This window comes from Pan troglodytes, chromosome 12 (assembly GCF_028858775.2).
Source record: "Pan troglodytes isolate AG18354 chromosome 12, NHGRI_mPanTro3-v2.0_pri, whole genome shotgun sequence".
Lineage (NCBI taxonomy): Eukaryota > Metazoa > Chordata > Mammalia > Primates > Hominidae > Pan > Pan troglodytes.
In genome coordinates this window covers 79,975,834-80,003,782 of record NC_072410.2, presented here as the reverse complement: position 1 = coordinate 80,003,782, position 27,949 = coordinate 79,975,834, and the positions used below count along the sequence as shown (strand labels likewise).

General features: G+C 41.5%; 1 protein-coding gene across 15 annotated transcripts in view; it reads left to right on the top strand.

Annotated features, from left to right (window-relative positions):
• Positions 1 to 27,949, top strand: part of MTA3 (metastasis associated 1 family member 3) — a 281,381-nt gene that overhangs the window by 219,336 nt on the left and 34,096 nt on the right. For 8 of the 15 annotated variants that reach the window (XR_010149568.1, XM_054678377.2, XM_063789935.1 and 5 more), the window contains one exon: positions 1,012 to 1,158. Coding sequence is in view for 14 of the 15 variants with exons in the window: in XM_054678377.2 (XP_054534352.1) it covers positions 1,012 to 1,158 (147 nt within the window). In the remaining variant the exon portion in view is untranslated. Of the gene's footprint in view, positions 1 to 1,011; positions 1,159 to 11,798; positions 11,893 to 18,076; positions 18,160 to 27,949 lie in introns of those variants that run through there. The other 7 variants (XM_063789933.1, XM_063789932.1, XM_063789929.1 and 4 more) reach the window with 2 other exon arrangements.

Here is a 27,949-nt window from a genome sequence, read left to right as displayed (position 1 = left end):
ATGTCATGTTGGAGAAAAAAAAAAATCACTTTTTTGGGTGGTAGTATTTAAGCCATTTCTAAATTTTGGCAAGCGTGGGACTTTGACCAGAGCTGTAGTAATTCTAACAATTCCAATGGCTTTTCCTAAATTCCAGTAAATAAGGGCGATATCTCAGCCCTTACCTTCAGTGAAAGGGTGAGAAGGCAGGGTGGCTTGTGTGTAGTTGGCCAGCTGCATGATGACTCTGAGAATCGGTGAGCTGCTAAGCTTTAGAAAAAGGCTGCCCAGCTTTAGTAGTAAACTGAAGTTCTTAAATCCAGTTCCTACAGTATTACAGTTTCTGTCCATCTACAATAAGAGCACGTAGTTCTGGGCTGTATGGCTAACAACAATATACCTTTGTTAAACAGGCATATACCACAGGCACATTATGGTTTTGTGATATATCCTTGGGTAAAGCATTTCATCTACCTCTTGACTATTGTATTTGGACTTTGGTTTCAGGTTTCATCTATATCAAAATGTTCTAGGCTGCGAGTAATTGATCCTGGTCCCTTACTCTGTCTGGTTGCAGAGCCAGAGGAGGAATCCTGTTTTTCAGAAAGTTCGCATACCTGACATGGTGCCTGGTTTGACAGAGCACGGAAGTGTTTTACCCCCCTCACCCCAAGGCTGCCTCTCCAGATAGCCTTTTGATGTCTAATATCTTGAGGAGTCAGATGCCTTATTCCCTTAGTAAATCACATGTTGTATGTGACCTTCTGAAGTGGCTTTCTGTTTTGTTTTTGCTTGTATTCACAACCCGAGGCTCAGAGCTCCAGCCAGCAGGGGAAAAACCAGCTTACTTGATAAGCAAAGCCATGGCAACAACACTTGAAGCTGACTCATTATGCAAGTCCTTGGCTGGCTCAGGAGGAACTGACTCTCAGCTTACATTAAGAAATAAGATGTGTGCCTATTAGCCAATGTAAATGCACACAGATTTTTAATATCATGTTCTGAGTTGAGAAACCTTTTTTCCCCCATCAGAGATCCATCCTGCAAAGAAACCTAATGTAATTCGATCTACACCAAGCCTGCAAACCCCAACTACCAAGCGGATGCTAACAACTCCAAATCACACATCTCTGAGCATTCTGGGGAAAAGAAACTACAGTCATCACAATGGTCTGGATGGTATGTAAGCCCAGGAATTCTGGAGGCTGTTCTGATAGAGTGCCTTCACACTCAAGCATGTGTCTGCCACATCCAAAAATATATTATAAGCATGTTCTTGTATTCCATGATTGAAGTATGTGGTTGAGGAATAAGGGGGAATACGGCCATATGCCACATTTTGCCAAGGGATAGTTCTCCATCCCATCAGGAGGTACTTATTTGCTCCCATCTCCTGTTAGGAGGCGTTTTTGGAGATGAAATCTGTATTTAGCAGATTGCTTCTGCTGGGTAATAATGTTCTTGCTGTGATGCGCGCTCACTGTTCATTTAAGTTTTCTTGAGCAGAAGGGATTATTTTGCCTTATGTCTAAGACATCAGTGTTCTCTGGGGGTTCTTCAGTGTTCCATGGGTCATTCTAAATTTGGCATTTGTCCCTTCTTTTACCTTATAAATGTTTTTAATTGCTCAAGAGTGCTACATGTCATGAAAGGAATTGCCTGGGTGATGTCCTAAATACAGAAATAATAATTTGCTTGAAATGGAAAAATAGAAATATCACCTCTTATCCAAAGTACTTCTCTTGGGCTTGGCCATATAATGACTCTCCAGGTGGAACTGAATTATCTTCTCATTTGGACTATAAACACAACCATAATAAATCATCCAGGCAGTATATGTTCTTCATTTCAATAGTTCTGGACTTTGAAACTGTCTTTATTGTTTAAATGTTGGCATTTATTTATGAATAAAACTCTCTCCAGGCTTTTCATGCCTTCTGGAACTCTAAATTCCTTACGTGACAGTAAATTATTTATAATGAGGCCCCAGAGCAAGGATGTGGAGTAGGCCTTCTAATAATAATTTCCTATGGTTGTTTTCCTCAATTATGACTTTTGATGTTCATAATAATGTCAAAAATGTGTAAAACAGTGAGGGTGAGGAATTGAGTTTGCATTTATAGGTTATCAATGTGTTAAGATATGGTTTTCAAGAATTTAGCTACCCAGAAGTCTTACAGAAACACCTCCTTGCTAATGAGAACATTGGCCATCCTTGACACAATATACCTGATGTCTAGACAGCAGAAGGAGTGTGTCAAAATGTGAAGATTGGATGTATTTCTTTTAGCCTTTTCTTGCCCACACCCTTTGGATTCAGGCTTGAATGTAATCTAGAATCTCTCTTTTCCATTATACCACCTCCCTGGCCTTTCTAGGCATATAATATTGCTGTAGAAGGTATAAAGTAAGTCCTGAAACACACACACACACACACACACACACACACACACACACACGTATATATTCTTTTCGGTAAAAAGACTGTCATTGTGGGCCAGGTCCAGTGGCTTATGCTTGTAATCCCAACACTTTGGGAGGCTGAAGCAGGAGGACCACTTGAGCGCAGGAATTCGAGACCAGCCTGGGCAACACAGAGAGACCCTGTCTCTACAAAAAGTTTAAAAATTATCTAGTGGCGCATGTCTGTAGTCCCAGCTACTCAGGAGGCTGAGTGGGGAGGATCGATTGAGCCCAGGAGGTCGAGGCTGCAGTGAGCTCTGATCATGCCACTGCGCTCCAGCGAGGATGACAGAGACCCCATCACACACACACACACACACGACCGTCACTGTGACCGATGTTAGCATAGCAGCTTTCTGGTATCTTCTTTCACTCACACCCTGTGGTCATTCTGGACCCCAGTCCTGGCCTGCAATACCTCTTCTGTTGCTCTTTCCTCAGTATCACAGGTACCTGTTTTTCTGGAATTTATTTAAAATGTCACCTTGTAGTGTTCCCTCTTTAGGGCTGGTTTGTTTCATTTCCCTCTGAATGAATGCTGCCACACGGTCATTGCTTCTCTGCTCTGAACAGAAGGAATGGACGGGGCACACAATGAATCCTTGGTTTTTTGTAGACAGAGACCTTCAGCCTTTTTGGGGGAAAGACCCATCTTATTTTCTGAAGAGACTTAGCTGCTGAAACACTTCCTTCTTTAAGACCCATTTGTGTTTGCTCTGCTGTCATGGGATGGAGAGGAAGGCTGATGACATGTGCCCGGCACTTGTGCTAACTCCTTTACTGAGTTCTCTCATTTAATTCACATGACAGGAAGTTCTGGGAGGTCAGGGAATTTGTTTTGCATATCATTGTATCTCTGTGCTTAGCACAGTACTTGGCACGTAGTAGGTACTCAATATATATTAGTTGTATAAATGGAGGTGATTGAGAAAAATGAGACCTAGAGAAGTGAATTAAATTTTCCAAAGTTACGAGGCACTACAGAGATGAATTGAGATTCCCACTCAGATGTGACTGATTTCAGAATCTTCTCGTTTAACCACTGTTATGAATGAAATCGTGGCTCTCAAATGCACTGTATTAGGTTCTATCAGCAAAGTAGAAACTATATAAGTTATTTCAACAGCTAATTTCATAAAAGAAATCAATATGATGGATATTGGAGGACAGAATAAATCAACAGAGAACATGGGGCAGGGGCACAGGAAACAGCCACCATTCTCAGGGTTGGGAGAGCACAAGGAAGAAGCTGGGCTTATCACAACCCAGAAGCTCAAGGAGGGCCTCAGAGCCAGAACCCAACCCAGAGGAGAGGGCACTGCCCTGCCAGTGCAGGCACCTCTCAGGAGGTGTGATGAGGCTGGTTCTGGTACAAGCTTCTGCACCTACCTGGGGGGACACTGACAGGAACAGGACCGAGCAGTTCCTACCTCCCTGCTCCAGCACTGCATTATCCTTCTAGCGCCCTGCTGGTGTGACACAGAGCCAGACAGCAAAGGGGAAGTGTGCTTGTAGAGTCCCACCCAGCCCCAGCATCATGGAGCTGAGAAACAAGAGTGTAATGGAGGCACACATGGTAGAAAGTGCCCACATTCTTGTGTTACGAATGGACCTTTTCATTGGGATAATGGGCCTGTTTCCTATTTCCACAGGGTATAGGATCCTGATTAACCAGAGTTTCCAAGATGAACTCAAAGTACTGGAAAAAATGTTCTGTTAATATTTTTCATGAGATAGTTATTACCATCATATACTGAAATAGATACAAACTCATGGGAAAGCCTTGTTCTGTGTGATCCAATAATAAAATCAGTTAGCACTGCTACTTAATTATCAGCATGTCAGACAGATGAGCATACCAAACAGAATGTTGATGGGCAGAAGAAATTGAATTGGAAACAACACCCGAGGCTGCTGAGATGTTTAGGCCTCTTAGCTTTAGGGCAGCCTGCCCCCTTCAGTGGCTTGCCTCCTACACTCACCCTCTACCTTTGCATTGCAGGTTCTTTTTTTTTTTTAATTTTATTATTATTGTACTTCAAGTTTTAGGGTACATGTGCACAATGTGCAGGTTAGTTACATATGTATACATGTGACATGCTGGTGTGCTGCACCCATTAACTCGTCATTTAGCATTAGGTATGTCTCCTAATGCTATCCCTCCCCGCTCCCCCCACCCCACAACAGTCCCCAGAGTGTGATGTTCCCCTTCCTGTGTCCATGTGTTCTCATTGTTCAATTCCCACCTATGAGTGAGAACATGCGATGTTTGGTTTTTTGTCCTTGCATTGCAGGTTCTTGATGATGGGAAAGGAGTCTGTGAATTTGGACTAGCAGAAAGGATTTTGCTTGGCATTAGAAAAAAAAGATGGACAGCTTCTTATTTCCTCCCTGAAAATCACTGTCTTTCCTGGCCCTGATGAAGGCCTTTTAAAGAAAGGCCTTGTTATGGACTGCGTGCAGATAGTCAGAACTCTGTATGCTCTATTAAGGAAACTCCAGGGCCACACACAGGCCCTGTGACCAGTCTAATAGAATCTAAACTCCAAAGGTGAAGATGAAAGATGTATACATAGGGGGAGTGGTGGCTTGCACTGGTAATCCCAGCAACTCTGGAGGCCAAAGCAGGAGGCTCACTTGAGCCCAGAATTTGAGACCAGCCTAGGCAACACAGTGAGACCCCAACTCTAAAAAAATTTTTGTTTTAAATTAGCTGGATGTAGTGGCATGCACCTATAGTTCTAGCTACTTGGCGGGGGCTGAGGCAGAAGGATTGCTTGAGCCCAGGAGGTTGAGACTGCAGTGAGCTATGATTGTATCACTGTACTCTAGCCTGGGTTACAGAGTGAGATCCTGTCTCTTAAAAAGAAAGAAAGAAAGAAATCTGCATACGCAAGAAGCCTCAGTACTCAGTGCAAGGAGTCAGTAATGATAAAAAGAATAAAGGTTCAAAATTAGAGATCTGCACAGTGCCTTGCCAGTCTCCCTATACTTCAGTCTTTCTCCCTAGGATGTTGGTCCAGCAGTGTGCCATATGCTGTCATTGTGGTTTCCAGTCCCATCTCCTCCATTTCCTCCACTGTGGACATTTTTACTGCTAGCAAACCATGTATCACCTACTATGTTTGCCCTACTTGGTTAACTCCAAGTGGCTGTGAGTACGTGAGGGCCTAGGCCAGCAGGGATAGAAGAGCCATTACTGGAAAACATTTCCATGTCAGAAAGCCCCGAAGAGAGGGCAGCAGGGGGAGATGGAACTTGTCTGTGCCATGGGGGGAAAAAGGGGTATCTGAGTGTTTGGAATCAGATAGGATTAATTGCTTACTCCTCTGATTGCTTCTTGTGTGACCTTGGGTGAATCACATGGTTTTTTTTTGGATGAGTTTTCTCCTCTATAAATCTGTAGAATACAGATGACATTTGCCTTACAGAATTGATCTTATGATTGAAAATTTTCATGTACTTAATTTTTTTATTTTTAATTTTTTGTGGATACATAGTAGATGTATGTATTTATGGGATACATGAGATGTTTTGATACAGGCATATAATCCTTAATAATCACATGAGGGTAAATGGGTTATCCATTACCTAAAGCATTTATTCTTTCTTTGGTCACAGACAGTGCAATTTTACTCTTTTAGTTATTTTAACATGTACGATAAAGTATTGTTGCTGTAGTCACCCTGTTAGCTATCAAATACTAGATCTTATTCATTCTATCTAACTATATTTTTGTACCCATTAATCATACCTCCCACCACTATCCTTCCTACCTTCTGATAACCACCATTCTACTCTCTATCTCCATGAGTTCAATTTTTAAAAATTTTTAGTACAAGTAAGTGAGAATGTGCAGTTTGTCTTTCTGTTCATGGCTTATTTCACTTAACATAATGTCCTCCAGCTTTATCCATGTTGTTGCAAATGACAGGATTTCATTCTTTTTTGTCTGAATAGTACTCCATTGTATATATGTACCACATTTTCTTTATCAGTTTGTCTGTTGATGGACACTTAGTTTGCTTCCAAATCTTGGCTACTGTGAATAGTACTGCAGTAAACATGGGAGTGCAGATATCTCTTCAATACACTGATTTCTTTTCTTTTGGGTATATAACAGCAGGATTGCTGGATCATATGGTAGTTTTATTTTTAGTTTTTTGAGGATCCTCCAAACTGTTCTCATAGTGGTTGTACTAATTTACATTCCCACCAACAGTGTATAGGGTTCCCACCAACAGTGTATGAGGGTTCCCTTTTCTCCATATCTTTGCCAGCATTCCTTATTGCCTGCCTTTTGGATAAGAGCTATTTTAACTGGGGCTAAATGATACCTCATTGTAGTTTTGATTTGCATTTCTCTGATGATCATTGATGTTGAACACCTTTCCATATGCCTGTTTGCCATTCGTATGTCTTCTTTTGAGAAATGTCTTTTCACATCTTTTGCCCATTTTTAATCAGATTATTAGATTGTTTTCCTATTGAGTTGTTTGAGCTCCTTATATATTCTAGCTATTAATCCCTTGTCAGATGGATAGCAGATATTTTCTCCCATTCTGTGCATTGTCTCTTCACTTTGTTGACTGTTTCCTTTGCTGTGCAAAAGCTTTTTAACTTGATATGATCTAATTTGTCTATTTTTGCTTTGGTTGCCTGTGCCTGTGGATATTACTCAAGAAATATTTGCCCAGAACAATGTCCTAGAAAGTTTCCCCAGTGTTTTCTTTTATTAGTTTCACAGTTTGAGGTTTTTTTTTTTTTTTTTTTTTTTTGACAGAGTCATGCTCTGTCGCTCAGGCTGGAGTGCAGTGGCGCAATCTCGGCTCACTGCAAGCTCGACCTTCCGGGGGGTTCATGCAAGTCTCCTGCCTCAGCCTACCCAGTAGCTGGGACTACAGGCGCCCACCACCACGCCCGGCTAATTTTTTGTATTTTTTTTTTTTTAGTAGAGACGGGGTTTCACTGTGTTAGCCAGGATGATCTCGATCCCCTGACCTTGTGATCCACCCGCCTCGGTCTCCCAAAGTGCTGGGATTACAGGCGTGAGCCACTGCGCCCGGCCCACAGTTTGAGGTCTTAGATTGAAGTATTTAATTTATTTTGATTTGATTTTTGTATATGGCAAGAAAGAGGGGTCTAGTTTTATTATTCTGCATATGGCTATCCAGTTTTCCCAGTGCCATTTATTGAAGAGACTATATTTTCTCCAATGTATGTTCTTGGCACCATTGTTTTAAATGAGTTTAAGATGAGTTTATACTGTAGATGTATAGATTTGTTTCTGGGTTCTCCATTCTGTTCCACTGGTCTCTGTGTCTGTTTTTATGCCAGTACCATGCTGTTTTGCTTACCATAGCTCTGTAGTATAATTTGAAGTCAGATGAAGTGATTTTTCCAGTTTTGTTCCTTTTGTTCAGGATAGCTTTGGCTATACTGGGTCTTTTGTGATTCCATATAAATTTTAGGACTATTATTTCTATCTCTGCGAAGAACATCATTGGTATTTTGATAGGCTTTGCATTGAATCCATAGATTGCTTTGAGTTAGTATGGACATTTTAACAATATCGATTCTTCCAATCCATGAATATGGGATATCTTTGCATTTTTTGGTGTCCTCTTCAATTTCTTGCATCAGTGGTTTATAGTTTTCATTGTAGAGATCTTTCACTTCTTTTTCGGATTGTTTACTGTTGTCATATAGAAATACTACTGATTTTTGTATGTTGATTTTGTATCCTGCAACTTTACTCAATTTGTTTGTCAGTTCTAATAGCTTTCTTGTGGAGTCTTTAGGTTTTTCCAAATATAAGATCATATCATCTGCAAACAAGGATAATTTGACTCCTTATTTTCCAATTCGATGACTTTTTTTTGCTTGTTTTATTGCTGTAGCTAGAACTTCCAGTACTATGTTAAATAACAGTGGTGAAACTGGGCATCCTTGTCTTATTTTAAATCTTAGAGGAAAGGCTTTCAGTTTTTCCCTGTTCAGTATGATACTAGCTATGGATCTGTTAAATATGGCTTTTATTGTGTTGAAGTATGTTTCTTGTATTCCTGGTTTTCTAAGGATTTTTATCATGAGGGGATGTTGAATTTTATCAAATGCTTTTCAGCCTCAATTAAAATAATCATATGGTTTTTTGTCTTTCAGTTGATGTGATGTATTACACTGATTGATTTGTGATTGACTTGCATGCTCGCATTCCTGGGATAAATCCCACTTGGTCATGAGATAATCTTGTTAAATGAATTGTTGAATTCAATTTGCTAGTATTTTGTTGAGGTTTTTTGCATCAGTGTTCATCAGGACATTGACTTGTAGCTTTTTCTGGTATGTCTTTTTCTGGTTTTGCTATCAGAGTAATACTGGCCTTGCAGAATGAATTTGGAAATATTTCTTTCTCCTTTATTTTTCAGAGTAGTTTCAGTAGGATAGGTTTTAGTTCTTCTTTAAATGTTTTATAAAATTCAGCAGTGAAGCCATAGGGTCCTGGGATTTTTTTTCTTTGCTAGGAGACTTTTTATTATGGCCTTGATCTCATTACTTTTTATTGGTCTGTTTAGGTTTTGGATTTCTTGATGATTCAATCTTGGTAGGTTGTATGTGTCTAGGAATGTAACCATTTCTTCTAGCTTTTCCAGTTTGTTGGCATTTAATTGCTTATGATAGTCTCTAATGATCCTCTGAATTTCTGTGGTATCAGTTGTAACGTCTCCTTTTTCATCTCTGATTTTATTTGTGTCTTCTCTCTTTTTCTCTTTAGTCTGGCTAAAGCTTTATTGATTTTGTTTATAATTTCAAAAAATCACCTTTTTGTTCCCTTGACCTTTTGTATTGCTTCCTTCATTTTGATTCAACTTATTTCTGCTCTGATCTTTATTATTTCTTTTCTTTTACTATTTTGGATTTAGTTTGCTTTTGCTTTCCTAGTTCTTTAATATGCACTGATTAGGTTATATGAAGTGTTTCTAATTTTTTGATGTAAGCTTGTATTAGTCTGTTTTCACACTGCTGATAAAGACATATCTGAGACTGGGAAGAAAAAGAGGTTTAATTGGACTTACAGTTCCATATGCCTGGGGAAGTCTCAGAATCTGGTGGGAGGCCAAAGGCACTTTTTACATGGTGGCAGCAAGAGAAAATGAGGAAGAAGCAAAAGCAGAAACTTCTAATAAACCCATCAGATCTCGTGAGACTTATTCACTATGACGAGAATAGCCCGGGAAAGACCGACCCCCATGATTGAATTACTTCCCCCTCCCACAACACATGGGAATTCTGGGAGATACAATTCAAGTTGAGATTTGGGTGGGGACACAGCCAAACCATATCATTCCACCCCTGGCCCCTCCAAATCTCATATCCTCACATTTCAAAACCAATCATGCCTTCCCAACAGTCCCGCAAAGTCTTAACTCATTTTAGCACTAACCCAAAAGTCCACAGTCCAAAGTCTCATTTGAGTCAAGGCAAGTCCCTTCTGCCTATGAGTCTGTAAAATCAAAAGCAAGCTAATTACTTCCTAGATACAATGGGGGTACAGGTATTGGGTAAATACAGCCATTCCAAATGGGAGAAATTGGCCAAAACAAAGGGGTTATAGAGCCCATTCAAGTCTGAAATCCAGTGGGGCAGTCAAATTTTAAAGCTCCAAAATGATCTCCTTTGACTCTGGGTCTCATATCCAGGTCATGCTGATAAAATGACCTGGTACACAGTGTAAACTGTTGGTGGATCTGCCATTCTGGGGTGTGGAGGACGGTGGCCCTCTTCTCACAGCTGCACTAGGTAGTGTCCCAGTAGGGACTCTGTGTGGGGACTCTGGCCCCACATTTCACTTCCACACTTCCCTAGCAGAGGTTCTCCATGAGGGCCCTGCCCCTGCAGCAAACTTTTGCCTGGGCATCCAGGCATTTCCATACATCTTCTGAAATCTAGATGGAGGCCCCCAAACCTCAATTCTTGACTCTGTGCCTCCACAGGCTCAACACCATGTGGAAGCTGCCAAGGCTTGGGGTTTCCACACTCTGAAGCCACGGCCTAAGCTCTACATTTGCCCCTTTCAGCCACAGCTGGAGCAGCTGGGACACAGGGTACCAAGTCCCTAGGCTGCACACAGCACAGGGACCCTGGGCCTGGCCTATGAAACCACTTTTTCTTCCTGAGCCTCCAGGCCTGTTATGGAAGGGACTGCTGTGAAGACCTCTGACATGGCCAAGAGACATTTTCCCCATGGTCTTGGGGATTAACATTAGGCTTCTTGCTACTTATGCAAATTTCTACAGCCAGCATTAATTTCTCCCCAGAAAATGGGTTTTTCTTTTCTATCACATAGTCAGGCTGCAAATATTCTGAACTTTTATGCTGTTTCCCTTTTAAAACTGAATGCAGTACCCAAGTCACCTCTTGAATGCTTTGCTGCTTAGAAATTTTTTCCGCCATATACACTAAATCATCTCTCTCAAGTTCAAAGTTCCACAAATCTCTAGGGCAGGGGCAAAATGCCACTAGTCTCTTTGCTGAAACATAGCAAGAGTCACCTTTGCTCCAGTTCCCGAGTTCCTCATCCCCACCTGAGACCACCTCAGCCTGGACCTTTTTGTCCATATCACTATCAGCATTTTGGGCAAAGCCATTCAACAAGTCTCTAGGAAGTTCCAAACTTTCCCACATTTTCCTGTCTTCTTCTGAGCTCTCCAAACTGTTCCAACCTGTGCCTGTCATCCAGTTACAAAGTCGCTTCCACATTTTCGGGTATCTTTTCAGCAACACCCCACTCTGCTGGTACCAATGTACTGTATTAGTCTGTTTTCACACTGCTGATAAAGACATACCCGAGAATGGGAAGAAAAAGAGGTTTAATTGGACTTATAGTTCCATATGGCTGGGGAGGCCTCAGAATCATGGCAGGAGGTGAAAGGCACATCTTACATGGTGACAGCAAGAGAAAATGAAGAAACAAATGCAGAAACCCCTGATAAACTCATCAGATCTTATGAGACTTATTCACTATCATGAGAATAGCACAGGAAAGACTGGCCGCCATGATTCAATTACCTCCCTCTGGGTCCCTCCCACAACATGTGGGAATTCCGGGAGGTACAATTCAATTTGAGATTTGGGTGGCGACACAGCCAAACCATATCAAAGGCTCTTTTTGCTATAAACTTTCCTCTTAGTTTGCTTTTGCTATATCCCATAGGTTTTGGTATGTTGTATTTCCCTTATCATTTGTTTCAATAAATTTTTAAATTTCCTTCTTAATGTTTTCATCGACCCACTGGTCATTCAGGAGCATATTGTGTTTTTGCTTGTTTGTTTTTGTTATTGTTGTTGTTTTGTAGAGACAGGGTCTCACTATGTTGCCCAGGCTGCTCTTGAACTCCTGGACTGAAGCAATCCTCCTGACTCAGGTTTCCCAAAGTGCTGGGATTACAGGTATGAGCCACCGCACCTGGCCCAGGAGCATATTGTTTTATTTCCATGTGTTTGTATAGTTTCCGTAATTCCTGTTGTTATCAATTTCTACTTTTATTTTATTGTGATCAGAGAAGATACTTGATATAATTTTATTTTATATAAATTTTTAAAGACTGTTTTTGTGGCCTAACATATGGTCTGTCCTATGATCCACGTGCTAAGGCGAAGAATATGTATTCTTTAGCCTTTGGATGAAATGTTCTGTAAATATTTGTTGGGTTTGTTTGGTCTACAGTGCAGATTAAGTCCTAGGTTTCTTTACTGACTTTCTGTCTGGACGATGTGTTCATTGCTGAAAGTGAGGTGTTGAAGTCTCTAGCTATTATTGTTTTGTGGTCCCTCTCTCTCTCTGTAGTGCAAATAATATTTGCTTTATATATCTGGGTGCTCCAATGCTTGGTGCATATATGTTTATAATTGTTACTCCCTCTTACTGAATTGACCCCTTTATCATTATAAAAATGACCTTCTTTGTCTCTTTTTATAGTTTTTGTCTTTAAATCTTTTTTGTCTGACATAAGTATAGCTACTCCTGCTCTTTTTTGGTTTCCATTTGCATGGAATATTTTTTTTTCCATCCCTTTACTTTGTTTCTCTGTGTGTCTTTATAGGTAAAGCGTGTTTCTTGTAGGCAACAGATCATGGGGCCTTGTTTTTTTTTTTTTAATCCATTCAACCACTTTATGTCTTTTGGTTGGAGAGTTTGGTCCATTTACATTCAGTGTTATTGTTGATAAGTAATGACTTAATCCTGCCATTTTAAAAATTTGTTTTCTCGTTATTTTGTGGTCTTCTCTTCCTTCTTCTTTCCTGTCTTCCTTTTAGTGAAGGTGATTTTCTCTGGTGTTATGTTTTAATTTCCTGCTTTTTAATTTTTGTGTATCTGTTTTATGTTTTTTGATTTCTGGTTGCCATAAGGCTTGCAAAAAATATCTTATAACCTGTTATTTTAAACTGATGCCAAGTTGATACTGATTGCATAAACAAACAAACAAATAGGCAAAGAGAAAACTAATGGAAACTCTCTACACTTTAACTTCATCCCCTGCTTTTTAACTTTTTTGTTGTTTCTATTTATATCTTATACTGCCTATCTCTTGAGAAGTTGTTGTAGTTATTATTTTTGATAGCTTCATATTTTAGTCTTTCTAGTCAAGATATGAGTAGTTTACAGACAATTACACTGTTATAATATTCTGTGTTTTTCTGTGTGCTTACTATTACCAGTAAGTTTTGTACCTTCAGATCATTTCTTATTGCTCATTAATGTCTTTTTCTTTCAGATTGAAGAACTCCCTTTAGCATTTCTTGTAGGACAGGTCTAGTGTTGATGACATTTTTTAGCTTTTGTTTGTCTGGGAAAATCTTTATTACTCCTTCATGCTTGAAGGATATTTTTGCTGGATATACTATTCTAAGATAAAAGTTTTTTTCCTTTAGCACTTTAAATATATCGTGACACTCTATTCTGGCCTGTAAGGTTTCCACTAAGAAGTCTGCTGCCAGACATATTGGATCTCCTTTGTATGATATTTGTTCCTTTTCTCTTGCTACTTTTAGGATCTTTTTAAAATCCTTGACTTTTGGGAGTTTGATTATTAAATGTCTTGAGGTAGTCTTCTTTGGGTTAAATGTGCTTGATATCCTATAACCTTCTTGTACTTAAATACTGATATCTTTCTCTAGGTTTGAGAAGTTTTCTGTTATCCCTTTGAATAATCTTTCTACAATCTGTCCCTCTACTTCCTCTTTAAGAACAATAACTTTTAGATTTGCCGCTTTGAAGCTATTTTCTAGATCTTTTAAGTGTGCTTCGTTGCTTTTTATTCTTTATTCTCATGTCTCCTCTGACTGTGTATTTCAAATAGCCTGTCTTCAAGCTGACTAATTCTTTCTTCTGCTTGATCAATTCATTAAGAGACTCTGATGTATTTTTCAGTATGTCAGTTGCATTTTTCGCTCCAGAATATCTGCTTGAGTCTTTTAAATTATTTCAGCATCTTTCTTAATTTTATTCTATTATTGAATTCTGTTGTGCTTCCTCAAAACCCTTATTTTGAATTCTCTGTCTGAAAGGACACATATCTCTGTCTCTCTGGCATTGGTCACTGGTGTCTTATTTAGCTTGTTTGGTGAGGTCATGTTTTCATGGATGGTCTTGAAGTTTGTGGATATTCTTCAGTGTCTGGGCATTGAAGAGTTAGGTATTTGTTGTAGTCTTCACAGTTTGGGCTTGTTTGTCCGCATCCTTCTTGGGAAGGCTTTCCAACTATTAGAAGGGATTTGGGTGTTGTGATCTAAGTCTTTGGTCACTGCAGCCATACCTGCATTAGGGGGCACCTCCAGCCCAGTAATGCTGTGTCTCTTGCCTTGGTTGTCTTGGGTAAGATCTGGGAGAATTCCCTGGATTACTAGGTGGAGACTCTTGTTCTCTTCTTTTACTTTCACTCAAACAAATGGACACTCTGTCTCTGTGCTGAGCTGCCTGGAGCTGGAGAAGGGATGATGACACAAGCACCCCTGTGGTGACTACCACTGGGACAGCTCTGTGTCAGACCTGAAGCCAACACAGCACTGGGGCTCACCCAAGGCCTATGATGATCACTGCCTGGCTACCACCTGTGTTCACTCAAGGTCCAAGGACTCTCCAATCAGCAGGTGGCATATCCAGCCAGGCATCTTCCCTTCAGGGCAGTGAGTTCACTGTGACCCCAAGTAGGTCCAGAGATGCCAACTGGGAGCCAGGGCCTGGAGTCAGGAACCTTAGGAATCTACCTGGTGTTCTACCCCAGAGTGGCCAATCTGGTACCCAAGTTGTAAGACAAAGTCTTCTTACTCTTCTCTCTCCTTTCCTCAAGCAGAAAGAGTCTCTCCTCATAGCCACCCACCTGGGAATGTGCTGGGTCACATCTAAAGCCAGCATGTCTCTGAGTCTCATCCAAGGCACACAACAAGTACTGCCTGGATACCACTGCTGATTATTCAGGGCCCAAGGGCTTTTTAGTCAGCAGCTGGTGAATCCTGCCAGGACTGGATCCTTCCCTTCAAGGCAGTGGGTTTTCTTCCTGCTTGAAGTGTGTTTTCAAATGTCATCTGGGAGTTAGGGCCTGGAATGGGGGCCTCACAGCTGTGTCTGGTGCCCCATCCTACTGTGGCTGAGCCAGTATCAAAGTTGCAAGAGAAAGTCCTCTTTACTCTATCCTTTTCTCTCCTAAGCAGGAGGAAGGAGTCTCTGCAAGGGCTGCGAGCTGTGCTGCCTGAGACTGGGGGAAGTGTGGTATAAGCATTCCCTTAGCAGCCCTGGCTGGTATCTCACTAGGTGATATGCTCCCCAAGTCCATTGGCTCCAAGACCAGCACAGCACCAGGATTTGCCCAGGAATTGCAGTCCTTGTGGCCTAGACTCCCTTTCAAGTTTATTTAGGAACCCAGAGCACTTTAACCCACAGTGGAAGGGCTTGCCAGAACTCAGGTTCCAACTGCTGGGATGAGCTATTCCCCTCTGGCTAAGGCTGGCCTAAATGCTCCTTCTGTGGGCACCGGCTGAGTTCTGCCTCGTATTGCTTTCCACTGTGTCAGGGCAGCACTGGGTTCCAATGCAAAATTTCACAATCACTGTGTTCTCCCTCCCTCTTCCCTTCCCTCTTCAGTGCCTGTTTTCTTAATATGATGTTAAAATCAGGTACTGTGATCGCTTACCTGATTTTTGGTTCCTATGAAGGTGCTTTTTTGTGTAGCTAGTTCTTCAATTTGGTGTGCCTTCAGCAGGGACAATTGCTGAAGGCTTCTATTTGATCATCTTGCTCTGCCTCCCTCTTTTCATGTACTTTATATCACTTGGTTTTCCAAATACTTTATGAGGTAAATGTTATAACCTACATTTTAGGAATGGAAAAAATAGAAGCTCAAGAAGGTTGAAGAATTTGCCCAAAGTCGCATTGCTAGAAAGTAGCAGAGATGGGATCTAAACTCCAAATCTAGTGTTTTTTCCACCGAATGAATACAGGCCCAGATTTGTATATTGAATACAGCATTTACAGGCATACCTCAGAGATACTATTGAGTTCAGTTCAAGACCACTGCAATAAAGCTAATATCACAATAAAGCAAGTCACATGAGTTTTCTGGTTTCCCAGTGCATATAAAGTTATGTTGGCTAGGTGTGATGGCACATATCTGTAATCCCAACACTTTGGGAGGCCAAGGCAGGCAGATTGCTCGAGCCTAGGAGTTTGAGATCAGCATTGGCAACATGCTGAAACCTTGTCCCTACAAAAAATACAAAAATTAGCCGATCATGGTGGCATGTGCCTGTAGTCCCAGCTACTCGGGAGGCTGTGGTGGGAGGGTGGATTGAGACTGGGAGGTCGGAGCTGCAGTGAGCCAAGATTGCACCACTGGACAAGCCTGGGCAACAGAGTGTGTTGCAGGAAGTCAGGGACCCCAAACAGAGAGACCGGCTGAAACCATGGCAGAAGAACGTGGATTGTGAAGATTTTATGGGCATTTATTAGTTCCCCAAATTAATACTTTTGTAATTTCTTATGCTTGTCTTTACTGCAGTCTCTAAACATAAATTGTAAAGATTTCATGGACACTTACCACTTCCCCAGTCAATACCCTTGTGATTTCCTATGCCCGTCTTTACTTTAATCTCTTAATCTTGTTAGCCAAGGAGGATGTATGTTGCCTCAGGACTATGTGATAATTGCATTAACTGCACAAATTGTACAGCGTGTGTGTTTGTGCAATATGAAATCTGAGCACCTTGAAAAAAGAACAGGATAACAGCAATTGTTCTGGGAATAAGAGAGATAACCTTAAACTCTGACTGCCGGTGAGCCGGGCAGAACAGAGCCATATTTCTCTTCTTTCAAAAGCAAATGGGAGAAATATTGCTGAATTCTTTTTCTCAGCATGGAACGTCCCTGAGAAAGAGAATGCACACGTAGGGGTAGGTCTCTGAACTGGCCCCCCGGGGCGTACCTGTTTCTTATGGTTGAGACTGCAGGGGTGAAATAAACTCCAGTCTCCCATAGTGCTCCAAGGCTTATTAGGAAGAGGAAATTCCTGCTTAATAACTTTTGGTCAGACCGGTTGATCTCAAAACCCTGTCTCCTGATAAGATGTTATCAATGACAATGGTGCCCGAAACTTCATTAGCAATTTTAATTTCACCTGGGTCCTGTGGTCCTGTGATCTTGCCCTGCCTCCACTTGCCTTGTGATATTCTATTACCCTGTTAAGTACTTGATGTCTGTCACCCACACCTATTCGCACACTCCCTCCCCTTTTGAAAATCCCTAATAAAAACTTGCTGGTTTTTGTGGCTTGTGGGGCATCACAGATCCTACCAACGTGTGATGTCTCCACCAGATGCCCAGCTTTAAAATTTCTCTCTTTCGTACACTGTCCCTTTATTTCTCAAGCCAGCCGACACTTAGGAAAATAGAAAAGAACCTACGTGATTATCGGGGCAGGTCCCCCAATAAGAGTGAGACCTTGTCTCAAAAACAGACAATAATTATGTTTACACTATACTATAGTCTATTAAGTGTGCAATAGCATTATGTATAAAATAACAATGTATATACCTTAATTTTAAAAATACTTTATTGCTAAAAAAAAAAAAAAAAAAGCTAATGATCATCTGAGCCTTCTGTGAGTCATAATCTTTTTGCTGCTGGAAGGTCTTGCCTCAATGTTGATGGCCACTGTTGATCAGGATGGTGGTTGCTGAAGCTTAGGGTAGCTGTGACAGTTTCTTAAAGTAAGACCACATTGACATTTGCTACATCAATGGACTCTTCCTTTCACGAAAGATTTCTTTGTGGCATGTGATGCTCTTTGATAGTATTTTACCCACAGTAGAACTTCTTTCAAAATTAGAGTCAATCCTCTCAAACTCTGCTGCTGCCTTACCAACTAAGTTTATGTAATATTCTAAGTCCTTTATTTTCATCTCAACATGTTCACAGCGTGTTCAGGAGTAGTTTCCATCTTAAGAAACAACTTTCATTGTTCATCCGTAAGAAGCAACTACTCATCTGTTCAAGTTTTATCATGAGATTGTAGCAATTTAGCCACATCTTCAGGTTCCACTTCTCATTCTAATTCTCCTGCTATGTCCACCATATCTGCAGTTACATCCTCCACTGAAGTCCTGAACCTTTCAAAGTTATCCATGAGGGTTGGAATCAATTTCTTCTGAACTCCTGTTAGTATTGATATTTTGGCCTCCTCCCATGAATTTCTGATGTTCTAATGGCATCTATAAAGGTGAGTCCTTTCTAGCAGGTTTTCAGTTGACTTTGCCCAGATCCATCAGAGGAATCATTATCCATGGCAGGCATAGCCTTACAAAATGTATTTCCTGAATAAGACTTGAAAGTTAAACTTATTCCTTGGCTGGGCGTGGTGGTTTACACCTGTAGTCCCAGCACTTTGGGAGGCCAAGACAGGTGGATTGCTTGAGTCCAGAAGTTCAAGACCAGCCGGGACAACATAGCGAAACCCTGTCTCTATAAACAATACAAAAACTTGCCAGTCATAGTAGCACATGGCCTGTAGTCCCAGCTACTCAGGAGGCTGAGGTGGGAAGATCACTTGAGCCCAGGAGGTCGAGGCCCAGTGAGCCATGTCACTGCACTCCAGCCTGGGTGACAAAGCAGGACCCTGTCTCCAATGAATGAATGAATGAATCAGTGAATGAATCCATTCATTCATCCATCCGTTCATCCATCCTAGAATGGATGATAGAAGTTGTGCTAGCGCACATGAAAACAGCATTCATCTCCTTGTACATCTCCGTCAGAGCTCTTGGGTGACCAAGTGCATTGTTAATGAGCAGTCATATTTTGATTTTTTTTCCTAAGCAGTAGGTCTCAACAGCAAGCTTAAAATATTCAGTAAACCACGCTGTAAACAGAGGCGCTATCATTTAGGCTTTGTTGTTCTATTTATAAAGCATAGGCAGAATAGATTAAGCATAATTCTTAAGGGCTCTGTGACTTTTTGGGATAGTAAATGAGCACTGGCTTCAACTTAAAAAGTCACCAGCTGCATTAGCCTCTAACAAGAGAGTCAGCCTGTCCTTTGAAGCTTTGAAGGCATTGGCTTCTCCTCTCTAGCTATGAAAGACCTAGATGGCATCTTCTTCCAGTATAAGGCTGGTTTGTCTACATTGAAAATCTGTTGTTTAGCGTAGCTGCCTTCATCAGTGATCTTAGCTAGATCTAGATAACTTGCTGCAGCTTCTACATCAGCGCTTGCTGCTTTACTTGCACTTTTATGTTTATGGTGATGGCTTTTTTCCTTAAACCCCATGAATCAACCTCTACTAGCTTCAAACTTTTCTTCTCCAGCTTCCTCACCTCTCTCAGTCTTCATAGAATTGAAGAGAGTTAGGGCCCTGCTCTGGATTAGGCTTTGGGTTAAGGGAATGTTGTTGCTGGTTTGATCTTGTATTCAGGCCACTTTCTCCTTATCAGCAGTAAGATTGTTTCACTTTCGTATCATTCATATGTTCACTGGAGTAGCACTCTTAATTTCCTTCAAGAACTTTTCCAAGTTGCATTCATCACTTGGTTAACTGTTTGGTGCAAGAGGCCTGACTTGGCAACCTCTCTTGGCTTTCAATACGCCTTCCTCATGAAGGCTCATCATTTCTGGCTTTTGATTTAAAGTGAGAGATACCCTTCTTTTCGCTTCAACACTTAAAAGCCATTGTAAGGTTATTAACTGGCCTAATTTTGATATTGTTGTGTCTCTGAGAATAGAGATGCTCAAGGAGAGGGTAAAAAGACAGGGAAAGGACAGTCACTGGAGCAGTCAGAGGACACATAGCATTTTTTTTATTAATTTTTTTTTTCAGAGCTCCACTCAAGAAAGAACACACACATTTATCTATTAAGTTTCCCATCTTATATGGGCGTGGCTTGTGGCCCAAAACAATTACAATAGTAACATCAAAGATCACTAATTACAGATCAACATAACAGATATAATAAAGAAAAAGCTTGAGGTATTGTAAGAATTACCAAAATGTGACGCAGAGACATTAGGTGAGCACGTGCTGCTGGAAAAATGGTGTCAATAGACTTGTTTAATGCAGAGTTGCCAACAAAGCTTCAATTTTTAAAAAAGCACAGTATCTGTAAAGCTCAATAGAGCAAAGCTTAATAAAACTACATATTCCTGCACATAGGAGATGTTCATATTTTCTTTGTATAGGAAATGGGTATATGTTTGCGAATGCATAGAGCAATATAGTGGGGGTATTTTTCTTTGCTCAGACCATAAAGCCATCACTTTCTTTCTTTCTTTTTTTTTTTTTTGAGAAGCAGACTCGCCCTGTTGCCCAGGCTGGAGTGCAGTGGCATGATCTCAGCTCACTGCAACCTCTGCCTCCTGTGTTCAAGTGATTCTCCTGCCTTAGCTTCCAGAGTAGCTGGGATTACAGGCATCCATCACCACACCCAGCTAATTTTTGTATTTTTAGTAGAGACAGCCTTTCACCATGTTGGCCAGGTGTGTCTCAAGTGGCTGACCTTAGGTGATCTGCCTGCCTCAGCCTCCCAAAGTGCTAGGTTTACAGGCGTGAGTCACTGAAGCCATCACTTTTTAATAAAACCCCTTCACCATCATTTTTTGCCTGTGTAAAGCTCATCTGCCGATATACCAAATATAAAAGTTGGGGTATAGGAACTATATTTTTCTGGAAGTTGGGGCATAGGAGCTATATTATTAGTGTTGGAGAGAGAAGGGAAAAAAAGAAAGAAGAGAAAATTCACAGAATCACCTAAAGGTGAAATGTATTTAAATTGAATTATATCCTCTTCCCAGCATAGTCTCTGACTCATAGTAGGTATTTATCAAGTGTTAAGAGTCTACCTCTGACTTAAAGAATAGCTTCTATTAAAGTTTTATTTGGAAAATTTCTAAGATATCAACCATTTTTATAGTCCTGAGAACTGTACATAAATAATATTTCAGTACTTTCCTTATAACTGTATTTCTTACCTAAAAATATGATTTTTAAAATATGACTTATGGATTTCCTTGAAGGTAGATGGTTATATTCCAATGGATGTTTGTACATTACAGGGCCCCTGTATCTATAAAGAGGAACTGCCCTTGGATTAAGTTATTTTGAGGAGCATTGAAGGCAGGAATTTAGGTTTATAGGAAGGACTCACTTAGCTCCCTGTGGGCTCCTCTATCAGAGACCCTACAGTAGAGGAGATAGAACATCCTGACCTTGAGACAGTAGAATCTTATTCAGAGTGAAGTCTGAATCAGAAAGAATCCTGGAGAGAAGAAAGGCAGATGGGCTGTACAGGCCTCTCATCCTGTCCTGACCCTTAAGAAGATGCCCTTGGTTCTTTCCACAGTGACAACTACTTGAGCTTTGTTCTGTCTGCAGATCTTCCATTCCAATGAGCAGGGACAAGGCGATTGCCTGCTATCTCAGTCTTTATCAGAAGGGGGCCTTGAGAAAGACTTCTTGTGAAGTGATACAGACCATCGTTTGGAGGTGCTCTTAACCTTTTTCCAAAATGACATGGCTTTTTGTCTCAGGGGTACTGAAGCAGGACTCAGCATGTCAGCAACAGGCTCAGAAGAGAGATGAGTTTTCAGTGGGACAGAGTCAGGGCATCTGAGCCAGGGAAAGTGATGAATTGTACAATAAAGCCCTTTTGAATCTGCTCTCCTCTGGCTTATTTTCCCTAGGGCATGTGAGTACACTGTGGATCCGTTTATTTTTCTTATTTATTTTCTGCATTGAGTAATACCATTTTTGAGACTCCTATGAAGAAGGTATCTAATGTAGATGACTCTGTAAGTACAATATTATGATCTGGAGTGTGAAGATTGTCCTTCTGATGACTTGAGTCTGAAATCAGTGATTCAACAGTTCTAACTGTTGGCATCCCAACCCTGGGAAATGGGCGGTGGTGAAAGCCATTGTACCAGTGAGTGAGCTCTGGGAATGCATCTGCTCTCTTCACGAATTCCAAAAAAAATAGACTGCCAGGGACAGCTGATGGCACTCCTAGGCATGCTTAGGCCCAGGCTGCCTTCTGTCAAAAACTCATGCCATTTCAAAAGACTGCAGTTTTAAAAAAAACTTTTAAAACATTGTCTCTGGAAGAACTCGAGTGTCCCTAGACTCACCTCTGCTCTCCTTGTCTCAAAGGGTAGTGTCATAACCTGGTTAAATATATTTTTAAAACCTTTGAGATTCCAAAAAATATTTTCTAAAGGACTATTATGCCCCCAGGGTTACTGAATGGGAAGCAATATAGCGGAGTACCTTATGTATTGAGAGGGTTTCGGGCCTATTGAAGCATTGTCTGAGGGCAGCAGATGGTCTCCACCTCTGAAGCCATGAGGAAGCCAATTGCATTAGGCATAAGTAGTCAACAACTTAGTGTTTTAGCATATTCTAGAAGGATGCCAAATTAGCCACCCCTGGGACCATTCCTGGGTTTACTAATATCACAGCTTCTCCCAGAGAGTACTTCTATCATGTCTCTGAGGGAAGCACTAGTGTGTGAGCCCCTAAGAGGCCTAGACTTGAGACCCTCTCAGCAGTATGGAGGTCCTAGAAGAGTGACAGCAGTCCATGGTTCACTGCCTCCTTAATAAGTGTCTCTGTTTACCTGCAGGTAAACGATCTTTTTAAATTAACCTGACCCTCTGTTCCCCTTTCCCCCATTCTCAGTGACCCATAGAAGGTGACCTCTGAGAAGGAAAGGGTAGCTCTGATTTGAGAGCTAGGTCTGAGAGCTAGGTCTCACATGTTTTGGGAGGAGGAGTAGAGGTTTGCAAAAGGAAAGGGAAGGAGACAGCAGAGGGAGGGGATTAGGTATCTGAGAAGAGGATTTGACTTAGAAGAGGTTTGACTCATCCATCAAAAGAGCAGTCATAACTGTCTGAAAAAGCCATTGGGATATCAGTACGGTAATGTATCTTGACACCCCAGGGAAGTAAAGAACAACCCCAGAAACCAATTGATTTAGGCATCCCCCTGAGCAATCTGTTCACGTCCTCATGAAGAAGTGAGGAGAAGCCTTCTGAATCTGCAGGGCCCCCAGGGCAATGGAAATGGAAGAATTTGTCACAGTCTAGTTGATTTGGAAACCTCCACTGGGTTCATTTGAAGCTTCTCAGCCCTGCTCACTGTTTATTTCACTGTTTTCTGTTTTCCCTTCCAAATGACTGAGCACTCTTTCAGCTCAGAAAACATCTGAGTTATAATCTATGCATTTTCCTCTATCAGCCAGATATTTATTTTTATCAGCAACTATTTACATATAAATGAATATGAAAAGTGATGACATATAAATGAATATGAAAAGTGATTAATGTGAAACCAAGGTGCAGACTTGAAGTTAACTTTGTTAGATGGAGATTCCCAAAGAAGAGACCTAAGAAGACCCTTTCCGTAATGTTCTGATTCCAGCTTAACTGATTGAGCCCCTCTAGGACAGCCAGTGAGCAAGACCAAGAGTAAGTGTTTGGGAAAATAGGGCTGACCACATTTAAGTCATCTGGGACTGAACATTCAGCAGGAAAAAATGGGTAGGATATTGTTTGGACCTCCTGGACTGGCCCTCTGATTTTCTTATTGTTTCTCTATAGCTTATCATCTCTGTCTTTTTATTCTACTTTCTGGGAGACTTTCTCAACCTTTTTAAAAAATAGTTTTTAAAATTTATTTTTACAGAGTTGGGGGCAGGGGGTCTTGCTATGTTGCTCAAGCTGGTCTCGATTTCCCAGCCTTAAGCCGTTCTCCTGCCTTGGCCTCCCAAAGTACTGGGATTACAGATATGAGCCGCTGCACCCAGCTGAGACTTTCTCAACTTTATATGCCAACCAGATGTATCTGTTTCTCCCTTTAGTTTGTCAACTTTGCTTCATGTATTAAAAAATTCTGTTATTGGGTATATTTGTATTTAGGATTTTTATGTCCTTTTGAAATAGTCCTCTTTTTTTTTTTTTTTTGAGACAGAGTCTCGCTCTGTCACCAGACGGGAATGCAGTGGCTCAATCTTAGCTCACTGCAACCTCTGACTCCCTGGTTCAAGCGATTCTCCTGCCTTAGCTTCCTGAGTAGCTGGGATTACAGCCATGCGCCACCACGCCCAGCTAATTTTTGTATTTTTAGTAGAGACGGGGTTTCACCATGTTAGCCAGGATGGTCTCGATCTCCTGACCTTGTGATCCACCCGCCTTGGCCTCCTAAAGTGCTGGGATTACAGGCGTGAGCCACTGCGCCCTGCCAAAATGGTCCTCTTTATCTCTGTTAATACTCCTTGTCTTGAAATCTTTGTCTGATTTTAATACGGTGACACCAGTTTTCTTTATTTTTCCCTGGTTTTTAGGATTTTTAACAAACTTTTTTTCTGGTTTTATTAAACTTGAAATAGAATGATTCTTACAGCATCTGTAAAGCCAGCAGTTGTTGTTCGAGCACAGATTTTAAAAGCCCTATTAAGGGGAAAAAACACACTCAGAGCAGTTGCTTATTTTTCTGTTCTCTCACTGAACAACAATCGACACAGAAGACTTCTGTGACCAAATGTGTGGGGACTTTTCCCCACACACCAAGCAAGCAATCAGTTTTGCAGCAGACATAAGCTGAGTATCCTCCAATTCAATTCTGACCATGTCTACCTGGAGAGTGTCAGAACCTATAGATTGAGGGCTCTCCCAGTCCCACAAGACTGCCACCCGACTTCCAGTGGCATTCACAAACCCCAGGCTGTTTTTCCTGTGATTCTGACCTGCTGGCTATAAATCAGGAATTCCACAACCCCCTCCTTGGGTTCAATTAATATGCTAGAGTAGATCCTAGAATAGGAGAAACATGTTTACCTGTCTATTATGAAGGATATTATGCCAAATACAGATGCACAGATGCATAGGGCGAGGCATGTGAGAAGGGGTATGCACCTTCCATGCCCTCCCTGGGCACACCACCCTCCAGGAACCTTACACGTTCAGCTCTCCAGAAGCTCTCCAAACTCTGCCCGCTTGGGCCTTTTATGGAGACTTAATTGGGTAGGCATGATTAACAACCATGTAGAAATGTGATTGGACAAAAAGGGTATGATCTAATATGAATAGACTGAGGGGGGGAAACCCAGCAAGTCTTGTCTGTTCAGGTTCTAATTTTGTTTTTTTTTTTTTTGCGATGGAGTCTCACTCTGTCACCCAGGCTGGAGTGCGGTGGTGTGATCTCAGCTGACTGCAACCTCTGTCTCCCGGGTTCAAGCGATTCTCCTGTCAGCCTCCCGAGTAGCTGGGACCACAGTCACATGCCACCATTCCCAGCTAATTTTTGTATTTTTAGTAGAGACGGGGTCTCGCCATGTTGGCCAGGCTGGTCTTGAACTCCTGACCTCAGGTTATCCACCCACCTCAGCCCCCGAAAGTGCTGGGATTACAGGTGTGAGCCACTGCGCCTGGCCCCCTGTTCAGATTCTTCTTGACCTCTCTGTGCAGCATTCATTCCTCCTGGGGGCAGGATCCTTTCTGAAATGAGGGTCTTTTGGCCAACATAAGACAAGGTAGGTCAGAGCTCCAAGACAGAAAGGCACCGGGGTGGGGGTGCAGAATACTAGCATATGTTTTTGGTTTCTAAGGTCTGCCTTGGGGAGAAAGAGGAGCAGGTGAAAGGGAGGCAGGAGAAGGTCAAGGAGAGAGACTCTGTTTTCTGAGGCCTGCTCTTGAAGCTTTAAGGTGCCCCAACAGTATAACAAGCGCAATGGAAGTTCCTGGCTGATAACGCCCATAGTGCTTGTTACACTGTTGGGGCACTTAAAGCCTCAAGAGCAGGCCTCAGAAAACAGAATCTCTCTCTTTGACCAATATAACCAGTTATTATGTAACTCCCACAGAGCTTGTTTATATCACACCTATAAAGACATTTTTCATTACTATTTTCAATAGCTTTATTAAGATATCATTGTCATTTGGTAAACTATATATTATTAAAATATACAATTTAATAAGTTTTGAAATATATACACCAGGAAACCATCACCACAATCAAAATAATAAACTTAATCATCACCCCCAACAGTTTTCTTGCACCCCATTATAATCCTCCCACCTGCCCTCCCCATCTCCCCCACCTCACCCCCAGGTGACCACTGATTTGTTTTTTGCCACTATAGATTCATTTATATTTTCTAGAATTAGTTTTTTGTTTTTTTTGAAAGGGAGTCTCCCTCTGTCGCCAGGTGGGAGTGCAGTGGCGCGATCTCAGCTCTCTGCAACCTCTGCCTCCTGGGTTCAAGCGATTCCCCTGCCTCAGCCTCCTGAGTAGCTGGGACTACAGGCATGTGCCATCACATCCAGCTAATGTGTTTGTGTGTGTGTGTGTGTGTGTGTGTGTGTGTGTGTGTGTGTGTGTGTTTTAGTAGAGACGGGGTTTCACCGTGTTGGCCAGGATGGTTTCCATCTCCTGACCTCATGATCCGCCTGCCTCAGCCTCCCAAAGTGTTGGGATTACAGGCGTGAGCCACTGTGCCCGGCCTATTTTCTAGAATTATATATAAATGGAGTCATACAGTGTGTACTCTATTTGTCATTTTGGATGATTTTTAGAGTTCTATCATCAAGTTCGCTGATTATTTCTTCTACAGTATCAAATCTGCTATTAGTCCCATCCAACACATTTTTCATTTTAGATTTTGTATTTTTCAGTTTTCAGATTTCCAATTAGTTATACTTCTAAAATTGCCCACCTTGTCACCCATTATATTCGTCTTTTTCTATAGATTCTTTAGCATATTTATAGTAAATATTTTAAGTCCATACCTGCTAATTCTAACATCTGAATTATCCATTAGTCTAGGGACTGTTTTTTCTTTTGATTATGGGTTGCATTTTCTTGTTTCTCACTGCGCCCAGCCAGTCCAATCATATTTAAATGCATACTGGGTCAGTGTGAATGATGAGTTATAAAGACTCAGGATTCTGTTATTTTCTTTTACAGAGTGGTAAGTTTTGTTCTAGCAAGGAGTTATATTGGTAGATCACTTCGATTCTGTGGAGGCTTGGTTTAAAGCTTTATTAAGCCTCACATATTTCAATTTTGCCCTTAGTCCGATGGGATTTCAATGGAAAGACCAAGTTGTTTACCAGGCCCCTTTAACTTCACAGAACTTGAACTCCAAATTCTGTCTTCTCAGCACTGGACAGCTCTTGAAGTCACTGCTCGGCTCCTTGAGCCTTCTAGCTGATGTTTTCCATCGGGCTCCTGGGAATCTCACCCTGTACTTGCATAGTTCAGAAATAAGCAAGCAATGTGAGGGGAGTTTGTATGTAGATTTGAGGGCTCCCCCTTCTGTGTCTCCTTCCTCTGCAGGATCTCCTCCCTCAGTTTCCAGCTGCATTGGCTGCCTCAAGCTCTGACCTCTGGTTCCTCAGCCTAGTAGACTGTAGCTTTCTGCCTGAGCTATATTCATCTCATACTGCATGAATGTGCTCATGGGGAAAGACACTTAAGAGTGGCTCTCAGTTTGTCTCACTTTTTCTTACTTTGTCTCACTTTTTTCTAGGTTCATAACCCCTCCAATTTTTACCTGATTTTGGTTGCTCTCTAGTACTTTCAAACAGTTGTTCTTTTTTAAAAAAATTATTTTATTGTATTTTTGAGACAGAGTCTTGCTCTGTCACCCGTGCTGGAGTGCAGTGGCATGATCTCGGCTCACTGCAACCTCCGCCTCCTGGGTTCAAGCAGTTCTCCTGCCTCAGCCTCCCAAGTAGCTGGAATTTCGGGTGGCCACCACCATGCCTGGCTAATTTTTGTAGTTTTAGTAGAGACAGGGTTTTGTCGTGTTGGCCCGGCTGGTCTTGAACTCCTGACCTCAAGTGATCCTCCCACCTCAGCCTCCCAAAGTGCTGGGATTACAGGCGTGAGTCACCACACCTGGCCTCAAACAGTTGTTCTTTATATTTTGTCCAGAGTTTATCACTGTTACTGGCTGGAGGGTTAGTCA